We start from the raw sequence: 13392 nt of genomic DNA on the forward strand, positions 1-13392 counted from the left end.
TAGAAATATAATCCCGACAGAAGTGGTGCCCCGTGTAAGGCTATATTGTCATTTCCCCGACACAGGTATGAGAGAGCTTTAGGTCTCTAGTTTTGATTCTAGCCTCTTGATCACCTTTGAAATGAAACAGATCTTCCATTGCAAAACACTGATCTATTTTTCAGACCAATAGTTCATGTCAAACAACTATGATTCATGTGAGTCATAAGATTCAAGCCTTTATCAATTTGCTGCATGTCGAAAAATCGCTTACCATCGTGTCTTTCCATTTGGTGATAAAACCGTTCTCCATTTCCATTTGCTTGACTTGGTCTTCGTGAACCTGCCAGACAGAATTTTTCGCTGGTTCATTTATTAGAGATACAGACACTGCCTAATTAGGAATAAGTGTATCACAGGCTGCCCATCACAGCTTTGCAGGGAGTCACTTTCAAGTGCACTGTCTTAACAGTGGATTTGTCTTCAAAACTCCAGCCTACAAAATTTCAATTAGTTTAAAAATGAAACTTCACTTTGATATTGGCCTCAAACTCAGAGTATGCCATTTTTTAAAATAGATTTTCAAAGCTCTCCCATGCATTCAGGAGGAACCAAAAAAATAATAAATAAATTAAATAAAATCATTTTCAACATTTTCTGTTTTCATAAAATTATTTGCTTTTCATTGCTTGAGAAATGCAGTGAAAGACCATTGTAAAAAAAGAAATAATAAGTCAATGTGTTTCAAACTGATAAAGGAGCAGGCACTAGCATCTTCTGGAGTGTGCTGTTCTAATTAACATCTCGGTTGTTTTATGTAGACCTCCGTATATTCAGTGCAATTTTCTATCATTGCTTTCGCTGAATGGCTATTTGTCATGCGAGTGATTGCATCCCAAACTGATTTGAAAAAGAATACTCCAAACTGAATACAAGGAGCTGAGGCATGCAAAGGAATTAGCATCCCACACTGCTCCCAATCCCATTAGAACGCCAAGTGCAACACTGATATAATTCCCCATGTCACGCTACACCAGCACAGCCATGTTTCATGTGCAGCACTGATATAATTCCCTACATCACAATACAGTGCTGCAGAGTAGTCACCACTGGGCCCTATTCTATAACTTTCAGCAGTTCTCTGTAAGTTTACTTTACCTAAATGCAGTGTGATAATTGATAAGTCATTTAGATGACTGTTTGTTGCAGCACAATGTTTAGTTAAAATTTTAACAGAAACGACAAACAAAGCTTTTGGAATTGTCCGTATAGTTATTCACATAGGATTTTAGCAGACTTAAACCTTTAAAACCTCTAGAGAGTGCACACCCAGTTGGAGGGCTGTGGGGATTTTTCCAGGTCAGGCATATTTTATGAAAAAAAGATCAATTAAATTAACCACCTCCTTCACTTTGTGTAACTCCAACAGCCTCTACGACCTCAGCTGTGAGCGGTTGTATGCCTGCAGGCACTCTTGCAAATTGCAGTGGCTCATTCGGTGAAAACACATGTTGCTGAAAGTGTTCTGAGGTTTTGTGCTCGATTAAGCCCAGATCAGCAGCTTTCACAGCAAAAGAATAAAAAACAATACAATAAAAAAAAATATATAAAACAGTGCTGTCCCTCATAAACCACTGTAGTGCACCAGCCACAGGCAAAGAATCTTCACCGAGCAAGCCTTTTATACAGCATGACACTGTGCTACACAGACTCCTACAATAAAGAATACAATATCCATCATAAAAAAGCTCATAATGGCATACAGAAATAAACTTTGAAATGACTCAGAACATGTATTAGTTTGGGCCATTACAAAATTTGGTTAATGCTATACACACGGTCTGCCGATCCTGACAACATAGTCACTACTGTGCTTACTAACTTTTCTATAACACGCTTATTAAATCACCGGTTGTAGCCTTTGTGTTACCTTTTTATAGAAAGTTATTTTACAGGAAAGTGCAGGTTGTAAGGATAATCAGTGATTACCCTCTGCTTCCTACTTTGAAAAATCCAAGAGGGATTGGAGGAAGGACTTTTGGAAAAGAGGACCAGTTACCACTCTGGATGGCGTGGATCCCATCTGTCCACTAGTTGTCCATGAGATCCTGCAATTTGTGCTGTGCCTGTATATATGCTTATAATAGCATATTTAGGATATACATATCTAACTCCCTGCTTTGCTGTACAATAAACACTCACTAGTGTTTTTCATATCACTTTGTGCTCAGCTGGGTCACCTTTCAGGTCGTGGTTATTGCAGAGGTGGCTTTGTGTTACGTCCAGTAGCGTAAAACTGGTTATTGTAACACAGGTGGATTTTGGGTCCTAACAACAGGCATAGGTCCACATGCCACTCAAAATTGTGCTTTTTAATTGTCAAATTCTCTTGGAGGCAGGACTTTCACTATAGAGACTGAGGTTTTTTCAAGAATTTTTCATCGAAGTGTCTTTTTCCCATTCTTCCACAATAGAAAGAGAGCTTCTCCATAATTTCCAGGAATCTGAGTTGAAAATGTGCATGTACGAGCAAAATTAGTGATGTCACAAATACGTCAAACCTATCATGGCCCACAATGAAAAGATATGCAAATTAAAGAAGAGCAATGTGGTAAACAGAAACAGTGCAGACAGCTGACTAGTTAGTGAAATTGTTGTGATAGTTGGTGGGTTGAACATGGCAGACTGCACAGCTTTAGGGCTGTGCAATCCCACTGAAGGAACTTAGTTCCACGCGTTACCAAAGGAGCTCATTCCAAAACAAAAAATGGGCAGAATTTGTTCATAAAAATTAAGTGCATGTACCTGAAAGCATAGAGGGAATCCATGTTTGTAGCGCACACTTTAAAGACGACTGCTTCCAGCACCTCATGCAGAAGTCGATGGGTTTTGTGAAGAAATTAATTTTAAATCCAGATGCCATGCCTACTATATATCATGGGACCACAGCAGCAAGCATTGCCAATTTGCATATTCATAGATTCTAGCATTCTCAATGAGAGTAAAGGTATAGAGATACTACTAAGCCATTTTGAGCAGTTTATTGAACCATACTAAAATTATTATTCAATATAGAATATTTTGATTTGGTTTTAAAATACATATGGAGGGGTACCAGTTTACCAAGACTGGTTCTATTTACGCAATCAAACAAATTCAACGCCCCCATTCGCAATTTTGCAGGAGCAGACACCCATAAAAAGGATCAGAAACAATGTGGGATGCTTACACGCCCACATTACAAGGCGCTAAGAGATGGACACGGAACAACCAGGCACAAGCAGCGAGAGAACCTCAGGATAAAGAAAGCTTCAATTTACAGCTCAGGAAATATAGGTAATGGTCAACGAGGTACAGCTTCACATGGCCATATTATAGTATAGCAATACAACACCAACGGAGATGATAAAAATTTGGAATAACATCACATAATATTGGATATTATTGATGATACTGTCAATGGCAGTTAAAAGTACTACAATATGACAGGCCTCTGTGGAAAAAAAATCATGTTGAGAATTGGTTATTGACATCAATTACATTTCAAAATCAAAAGTGCTTCAACTGACCCAGAAATTAGAGGCCAGGACAGGTGCTAAATTCCAAAAAAAAAAAAAAACACTCACATCAAACAGATCCACGTAATTGTTGATCAGATCCTCTACTACACGGATTTCCTCTTTGGTCTGGCCCTCAGTCTGGAACAGGCAGGAGGAGAAGACGGAGGCCAGGCGGCCAGTCTGCATCTGGTTTATCTGTGAGCATTTCTGGACCCTGCATCAGAAAGAGCGAGGACATAGAACTGCTCACCTTCCCATACAGCGATTCTGGATACCTGTACTGTTTCCTGTGCCTCTAAACAGTACAAATAGCTAGTGGTGCTGTATGGGGGGCAGGGGGTGTAGCTAGGACAATGACAGGGAGGCCCAGACTAGCAGGGGCCCTCAAAAAATTGCACTGTAATTGTGCAGGGATGGCCCTGGGTGGTGGGGCCCAATGCCAGATCTTTTCATGATGCCCAAAATCCCTGGTGATACCCCCTGCTAGTATCAGAGAAATTGATAATAATACGATATATAACAATAATCATGACTGTAATATTACATACACGTAGATTGCATTTTAGTGTAAAATCAACTCTGAGAGTGCTTCTAACTCTGACAGAGTACATGTGACTCTAGACTATTGAACTCATACCATAAAAACTCTGTTAGAGGTGATATAACATCGGGAACTTCAACTGGAACTGGAATTGAAAATGAATGAAGACAAGATGGAGGCCATTCAAGGGCATTGCTAGGTTTCAGATATGCAGTCTCATTTGATCCTTGATTAGAGCATTTTCCCAAGACAGGCAGTATTAAAGCAGATGAACACACAGAATATCCCTAGGCTGGAGAGCAAAAAAAAAGTGAGTGATCCACACAAATTGGGGAGAAATTAGTCCCCCAACGACATAACGTGCAAACACTAAAAACCATATTTATGATTGAGGAGAGAATTTTCATATGAGACCGGATCATTTAAATGTAATTTTCTTTTTTTTATGTCCCTTTTCAGATAAAAATCCAGGGAGAGAAAATGATCAGAGCCAGCTTAAATAGATCATTTGGCAAAAAGTGGCGGCCATATCCCATCTGCCATTCACGGCAAATGAACAAAGAAAACGGAATGGATTCCGTCTCCGGGGTCTGTTTTCAGCTGAAGTCTCTGTGCTGAGGCGAAGCGTTGTAGTAAATTACATCTACCACCCACCATAAATGTCTTCTGCCTCCATCATCATAGCCCAGCTGCACAGCGGCCAGTCGTTTAGACGTGGCATAAATAGCGCATACCCATAATGCAAAGCATTGTTCAACGCGGCGCCCGAGTGCCACGGGCATCCAGAACCCTGGGAATGAACACGTTCAATTGACCTTAAGTATGAAAATGCTCAAAGTGCTGTCCCCAACTTCAGAGTCACCACAGTTACCTTTGCAGGGTCTCCAAAGGGATGAAAACTTTGGACAGTTATGTCCTATAAATTCGACAGTGGGGCAAAAAAAAAAACCAACCACACGTACACCCTGTGTGTGTGTGTGTGTGTGTGTGTGTCAGTGTCTGTGTGTGCTTGTGTGTGTGCTTTCATGCGTGTGTGTGTGTGTGTGTGTGTGTGTCTATGTGTGTGTGTGTTTCGATGTGTTCTTTTCTCCCCTTCTTGTTTAGCAGGTGGGTGTCATCAACATTCAAATGAAACCTTTCAGTCATTGTTATTCACATTCAGGAGCTTATGAAGGGCTTATATAGATTCTGTGGGAGAATGAGAGCCGTGCCTGCATGTTTGCATTGTGGCATTTCATCATTGGTTTTAATGACAAATGACAAACACGGAGGATTGCATGTCAATGGCCTGACATAAACAGCTAGCACTGCCAAGCCAGTAGACTTACCAACATCATCCTGTTCTTATTAGTCGCCCACAGGTTTTATTCAACACTGTGTGTGTGCGTGAGTGTGTGTGTATGTGTGCGTGTGTGTGTGTGTGTATGTGTTCGTGTGCATGTGTGTATGTGTGCATGCAAGTGAGAGGATTTTCCAAGTATTTACCCCTTCCTGATTTCCCCTATTATTGAAATTTTCTCACACTGAATGGTTTCAGATCTTTAGACTAAATGTAAACAAAGGGGACCTGAGTAAAGACACTTTTTCCCCCTTTTGTTTTAAGAACAAAGTTGTTAAACACCCATATCAACCATGGGAAAAAAGTCATTGCCCCCTAACAATAAACTGTTTCCACCACCTACAGCAGCAAAAACTGCAATCAAACACTTCTTATAATTTGTACTTATAATAACGCTTCTCAGTCTTTCACATTGCTACTTTGCAAAACTGCTTTAATTCAGACTAATTGGTAGGTTTTCCAGCATGAACTGCTTGTTTTAGGTCATTATCACATCTCTACCACGTTCAAGTCAGAAGTTGACTATGCCCCTTAAAACCTTTTGTTTCTTTTCAGCCATTCAGACGTGGACTTGATTTTGTGTTTTGGATCATTGTCTTGCTGCATAACCAAATTACACTTAAGAATTGTCTGGCAAAGAGCACAATTCATGATTCCTTCAATAATGGCAAGTTGTCCAGATCCCGATGCAGCAAGGCATCCCCACACTATCACACTACCAGCACGTTTGACTGTTATGATGTTCCTACTGTGAAATGCTGTATTTGCTTTACACCAGACATAATGGGACCGTGTCGTCCAAAAAGTTCAAATTTTGACTTGCGGTCAAAGGACATTATCCCAAAAGGCTTGGGGATCAGCCATTTTTTTCTGTAAACTGGAGACGAGCATTGGTGTCTTTTGGTTGGCAGTGGTTTCCACGTTGCTACTCTCCCATGAATCCCATTTTTACTGTGTCACTTTCTTATTGTGGAGTCATGGACATTGACCTTGGCTGAGTCTAGAGAGGCCTGCAGTTCTTTGGATGTTCTTCTGGGATCTTAAGATACTTCCTGGATGCGCTGTTACTGTGCCCTTGGAGACATATTGACAGGCCGTCCACTCCTGGGATGATTCACCGCTGTTCCAAATGTTTTACATTTGGAGATAATGGCTCTCACTGCGGTTCAGTGGAATCCCAGGGCCTCGGCTTCGTAACAATTACAATGTTTATATCTCATGTTTTTATCTTCTGGAATTTCCTTTGATCGTGGCTTGTAGAAATTTGATCATTTCAGTCTGATGGTAAGGTTCAATATGACTGAGGTTTAGATTCAACAGGGCAGGCTGCAATCAAGTCTGGCTGTATTCAATAAGCTGAATTTAATTATTAATGAACTTTGGTTAATTGGTTGATTGTGTAACTAAGGGAGCGATTTTTCACATGGATGATGCATGCATGTTTGACAACATGTTTTAACAATTGAATAATTGCTAAAAAAAAATTGTGTTTACTATTTCCCTTTGTCTAATTACATTTTGTCTGTTACATTTTGTCAAAATATCTGAAATCATTCAGTGTGAAAATAATATGCAATAATAGATAAAATCAAGAAGGGGGCAGATAGTTTTCATGGAACTGTATGGATGTGTGTTTATGTAAGTGAGTGTGTGTCAGTGTATGTGGCTTACTCTATATATAAAAATAAAATAGTTTTATTGTTTTACATGGCTACTCCAACCACCATAAAATGGCTCCTGGATGCAGTGGGATGTCTATCTGCAGTAACTTAGCAGTCTACAGAAGAAGCATCATGACATACACTGCAAGGGCCGTGACACCCCTTTACCTGTACAGGTGCTGCAGTAGAGCAGCCAGGGTGGTCCTGTTGATATGGGGCAAACTCTGGATCAATGTCCTGTACTTCTCCACTCTGTGCTTTACATCGTCCAGGTCTGAGAAAAAACACAACAGCCCACATCACTTCCAAAAACATTAACCCACGTCACCACCAAAAACACAATAACCCACATCACTGCCAAAAACACAACAACCCGCAACACTGCCAAGAACACAACAACCCACGTCACTTCCAAAAACATTAACCCGCGTCACCAACAAAAACACAATAACCCACATAACCCACATCACCGCCAAAAACACAACAACCCACATCACTGCCAAAAACATGTTAACCCATGTCACTGCCAAAAACACGATATTCCCCATCACTGCCAAAAACACAACAGTCCACATCACCGCCAAAAACAAGACAATCTATGTAATTGCCATCTCTTTTTCGGCAGGGAGATGAGGGGGCAAAACTTGTCTGAGATACAAAAAATCAGGGCACCATCTTCCATGAGATAGTTGACTGTAGAGGGGAACTACCCCAGCCAGTAAACCACCAGCACTCACTAGCTGCATAGTAGCGGCCAGCCAATGCCATCGCGGTCTGCCGATGGTCCAATTGTGCCGCGTTTGGAAAACCACTGACTGACACTACAGCGATACACTAGCAAAAGGTTCAGTAGAGGTGTTCAAGACTACACAACCGCTGAATAGTCCTGCCGCTAGTTACTACCGTAGCGCTAAATTGCGTTAAATCGATCGATGGTGGTCCAACAGGTACTTGCTGGGATGGGATCTTAAGAGGAGATTGAAGGGGAAGCATTATTTTTTACAATCCTATGAAATTTTTTATTTGCACACAAACAAGGACATTTAAACCCATCTTTTTAAGGATTCAGATCGCATCCATATGGACTGAAAAATGTGTAAATGGAATTCAAATGCAGTGTGAAGTCTTTATATCCTCCTTTTGATCATTCATTATTGGTACAACATTATGTACGAAGTGAGGGATCTTCCACTATACTACAGACTAAACACTGACAATATACGAAAGATTTGTCAGTCATGAGCTACAGCCCAAACAATGACACCCAGCATGCATATGTAAGATTCTTCCATATTGAGCTACAAACCAAGCACTGACACCTAGATTAATCGGTATAGAGTTACTGACCTAACACTGACACCCAGTATGGGTAGAGCTCCTTAGTGAGCAAGGCATCTTCTGTCCCGGATAAAAACCTCTTGAGCACGTCGGTGACGTCCTCCAGCTGGTGCTCCCCGACCCTCAGCTTCACACTCCGCGCGTCTGTCCTGAAGCTTTCCAGCAGCTGAGACACACGCCCCGGGTCACCGCTCTTCTGATAAACCCCTTCCTGGCACAGGCCTGAAGAGGGAAAGCCCCAGGACAATGGCTTATGACAGTCTTATGCAGTGCTTATGAAAGGGCTATGTACACATTTAAAAAATGCAGCAGGTGCATCTACGCATACGTAATTTCCCCCCCCAAAATCTTTGCCTCTCGCTGCACTCTCACGTGTGCTGTGAAGTATGCAGTAATGTATGATCACATGATAAATTGTTAATGTTGCTATGATGGCCTTTCCATGCAGCGCTTATGAAAAATCTACACATGCATTATGAAAATGCAGTGAATAAATTATAGGCTAACCCTAACAAGGGTCCTTGGGGGACGCCTGTGCACCTGTGTCTTATTATTCCTTATTATCTTAGCGGTGTTAGTAAGTGTTTAGTTCCCCGCCAGGCACATGCGTGATATTTGAGGAATTTCCCAGCACGCTCACCGTACTGGGTGGCGAAAGCGATGCAGCTGTCCACCACCATGGGGATGTTGTTTCTGCTGAGCTGCTGGCTTCCCAGAGCTCTGCCGTCAGTGCCGGCTGCCTGCTGGATGGCCGTGTGCCACAAGGCAAAGTCCAACCTAGTGTAGCCATGGATGTACACTGTCCTAAGGGAATAAGAGCCGAGTAAGACGTATACTGTAAGTACACGCATGCACATATGCATACAAACACACACAGAGGTGTGCATGCATACAGACACTCATCAAGAAATGTGAACATATTTAAATTTTCTTAAATCTGAAATGTACCATAACAGTTTGTTTTGCATTTGAGGAAAATCTTTGTAAGATAATTTCAGATAAATGTAAAACATTAGCACAGACAGGGATAACCAGAGGAAGGCAAAGACATTCAGTATAGACATTAAAGGCTATAGGCAGACAGCATCAATCACACATTAACTGGAGGCAGAGAGACAGTGAAGGGTTATTCTGTAGAAATACCCAACCTTCCACTCTCCACCATCAGCAGGACCTCCATCCTCTCTTCACCTTCAGTGTGTGTCGAAACCGCTGTGGAAAACAAAACGCGCACACACACACACACAAATCAAGAAATTATGTCAAATGAAGATAATCACATATGAAAGTTTAAAATTATATTTCTTATTTTCTCCACTCCACATTGCACTTTCCAGGCAATCCATGTGGAATAAAAATGAAATAAAATAAACAAAAGGCTCCAAATGCTTCACTCCAGGGTTAATAGCATTTCCTTGTTTTTGTGTACGACAGAAAATAAACTTCTTTTTTCCCGAGAAAAGAAAGTAAAAAATAAGTAGAGCATAAATCCTAGTGTCACCAGTCATCGGAAATTACACCCTGCTAGGAGGCTGACGGCCTGGGTGATTTCCATACTCTTCCTCGCGCGTCTCTTCCTTCCCAATCCTACAGCGAATGTGTTTTAACACCTGTGTGTGTCTGGCTCCTGCTCATCGGGACTGCATACCACTTCACGGGGCACATTGCGGAAGAAAAACCCAAATGGAAAAAACCAAATGGAAAAGACTAAATTATTATGAAGAGAGCAAAAAAAAAAAAACTTTTTAAAAAAAATCTGGTTTTGTTTGTTCTGGTCTCCATACATCTCAGAGCTGTTTGGAGACAGCAGTTCTCGGGAAGAACGCCTCCCTTCTTCGGGGTTCTGTGGCTTCAGATTCATTACAGTTGTAAACAGAATATATTTCCTCGCATCAAAAACCGGCTAACAAGTTAACGCCACCAATTATTCGCTCTTTTTAAATGCCATTAAAAATCACTGAAAGGCATTTTATTCCGTGTGCGCTTTGTCTCTGAACAGCGGGGTTTGATCCTTCAATAACCCTCCTGTTGCTTTTTTTCCACACTTCAATTAATGGCTTTTAATCCCATGTTATAGGAGGAGAGTCTCCCCAGCCCCTTCGTTCCCCACAGAAACACAGTTAAAGGCCATTTAGGTGATGTTTAATTTTTATAACAAACACTTCTGGAGCATCGTAATTCGAATGAGGCGGTGGAACTTAAATCTCGCCTTAGGTGAGCGGGAGGCTCTGCACCATTCCATTTGATCCAGAGAGGGGACTTAAATGGATTAACAGATTTATTGATTTTATTTTTTTCCACATCTTTCCGGCCAAATCGATTCAGCCGTCATTCCTCTCCGTGCCACGGGAAAGAGCATGGCCAGCAAAAGCCATGCTGACTTCCAGATAATAGGATGCCGCTCACCCAAATTATTAGGATGTTATGCATACATACATGACACCAGGACAAGCTCCTACAGCACATGCAGTTATTGGCGAAATATGATGTGCTTGTAATATCTTAATATACCATCCTACATGACCAAGTCCAATATTGGATTTTGTTGGGTTTCACAAAGGATTTTGGTTTGTGGTATCCTGTGGTGTATGGATGTGAGAATAAAAATTGATGTGTGCATGTGTTTATGTGACAGCGGGCTTGTGTGTGCGTGTGCATACGTGTGTGTGTGTGTGTGTGTAGGTGTGTGTAGGTGCTCACTCAGCTCCTGTAAGCGTTTCAGCTGCAGTTCTCCCTCCTCTTCACCCTCGTCTCCAGAGCTGAAGAACAAACTGCAGTTTTCCAGAAGGAACCAGCCCAACCTCCAGTGGTACAGGTCATGACCTTCCTTATAGTACAACCGTCCGATCAAATCATAATCTCGGCTCAACATGTGCACTACAGCAGGAGGAATGAAGCACTGAGAGAGAGAGACAGAGAGAGAGAGAGAGAGAGAGAGAGAGAGTTTGTATGAAGACCTTTGGACGTTCTACATTGTTTAATCAATTTTTACATCATTGTTATAAATCCTTGTGAAACCTGTAATAGCTTATTAAAAGTACTTGTAGCTCATATGACAGTCTAAGACATAAAGAACATGTTTTGTGCTCATGCTATTCTGGCAAAACTATACTGCAGTTCACAAGATTACCACCACGGAGTGGGCAAAAGGCTTTTGAACTCGCACAAATAAACGCATCAGCCCTCAGGGTGAAGTTCTCCGAGCGCGCTCTCCTGCGTGGAGATACTTCACAATTTCACTATCTTTTAAAATTGAAACACGTAGGTGTTTCGGTCCTGAATACTCCCACTCTTCGCACAATCTATCAAACCGCTTGCTTTGTCTAGGATTAATAGATAGGTTGCGAGAGATAAAAAAAGAAAGAAATGGAGGACACATTTTGTGAGGCATGCCATTACAAGGACCTGTCACTTTGCGGGGGAAGAGATAGTTGGACTACTATGTCTTCCTGATGGTGTGACTGGCTGTTAACGTGACTGAGGGGCTCTGCACTCCAGAGTCCGCCTGAGACAACAAAGAATGCCGAAGATGAATCCATACCACCGCCTAATGACACACATATGCTCACACACAGATTCATCCACACACACACAGACACCCACAACCGCACGCACACATATGCTCATGCACATACATACGGGCAGACTGGGATTGAGGCAGACACACTCAAGTGCACAAACATACACACAAACACGCGCACGCACACACATCCACACACACACAATCACACAGATACATTCAGACAGAATGGCACACAAACGCAAACACGCAAACACATGCGCACGCACACAAACTGACAGACATACACATGCACACACAGGCATGAGCACACACACACTCACACTCATGCACATACGCACAGAAACACTGATGCACACACGGCCGCACCACAGCTAACATAACCATTGCGAACTGGCTTCCTGGTTTGCACAGAAAACAATACTTTATTCACAAAGTAGGAAAGGAACAAAAATACACCGAGCACAGGAAAATGGGGAAAAAAACTTATCCAGAGGAACTCCTAATATGGAAACATCTCCAGAGGAACTCCTGATATGGGAACTTCTCTTGAGGAACTCCTTCTGTTGGAAATTATTTAGAGTAACTCCTGATATAAGAACTTATAAAGAGGGATGCCTTGTATTGGAACTCCTCCAGGGGAACTCCTGATATGCAAAATTCTCCAGAGAAGCTCCTGATATAGGAAATTCTCCAGAGGACCTCCTGATATAGGAAATTCTCCAGAGGAACTCCTGATATAGGAAATTCTCCAGAGGAACTCCTGATATAGGAAATTCTCCAGAGAAGCTCCTGATATAGGAAATTCTCCAGAGGACCTCCTTGCATGGGTCTCATGCAGATGTATCCAATTCCTTGGAAAAAGACACAGGCCCCCATATGGCACCCACGGCAACTGACACAGCACAGACAGGCACCAAAACACTGTCATTCGCAGACAGACACACGCGTACACACGCGTACACACGCACACACACACACACACACACACACACACACAGCTGAGGCTGTCTCACCTTGGCGATTGCGTGTGCCCAATCTCTGTGAGCCTCCTGTGTTTCTGTCCCAAACAGGAAGTTGCGCTCCGACAGAAGATAAGTCTCAAAGGTAAAGACAGCCCTGAGAAAAACATGAGCAAGAGCTGCTAAGGCAATAGTTAAGCACAGCAACAGACTGCCACAGGAGGGATTCCCTATAAAACCACCCAAATAAAACATTCAATAAAACATTTTTTCTCCTTTTACTCAAACTGAAGTGTGTAAAAAAGATGGCAGGGTTACTGTGTAAGTGGCTCCTGCAGGGCTCTGGGGATCTGAGATTTTGAGTGGAAGAGTCCTGAGCTTGTAACCACACACACACACACACACTCCCACACACACAGGCACACTCCCACACATGCACATGCACACACACACACACACACACACACACCACATATGCACTCCCATACACGC

At 42.1% G+C, this 13392-nt stretch overlaps 1 protein-coding gene across 1 annotated transcript in view; it reads right to left on the minus strand.

The window, feature by feature from the left end:
• Positions 1–13392, minus strand: part of zmp:0000000660 (arf-GAP with Rho-GAP domain, ANK repeat and PH domain-containing protein 2) — a 126263-nt gene that overhangs the window by 26500 nt on the left and 86371 nt on the right. The window contains exons 17-24 of the mRNA XM_035427678.1: positions 12955–13057; positions 11119–11317; positions 9567–9630; positions 9059–9222; positions 8428–8640; positions 7249–7354; positions 3606–3753; positions 254–322 (exon numbers count right to left, since the gene is read on the minus strand). Coding sequence (XP_035283569.1) covers positions 254–322; positions 3606–3753; positions 7249–7354; positions 8428–8640; positions 9059–9222; positions 9567–9630; positions 11119–11317; positions 12955–13057 — 1066 coding nt within the window. The remainder of the gene's footprint in view (positions 1–253; positions 323–3605; positions 3754–7248; positions 7355–8427; positions 8641–9058; positions 9223–9566; positions 9631–11118; positions 11318–12954; positions 13058–13392) is intronic.

Source organism: Anguilla anguilla, chromosome 7 (genome assembly GCF_013347855.1).
Source record: "Anguilla anguilla isolate fAngAng1 chromosome 7, fAngAng1.pri, whole genome shotgun sequence".
NCBI classification, from domain to species: Eukaryota; Metazoa; Chordata; class Actinopteri; order Anguilliformes; family Anguillidae; genus Anguilla; species Anguilla anguilla.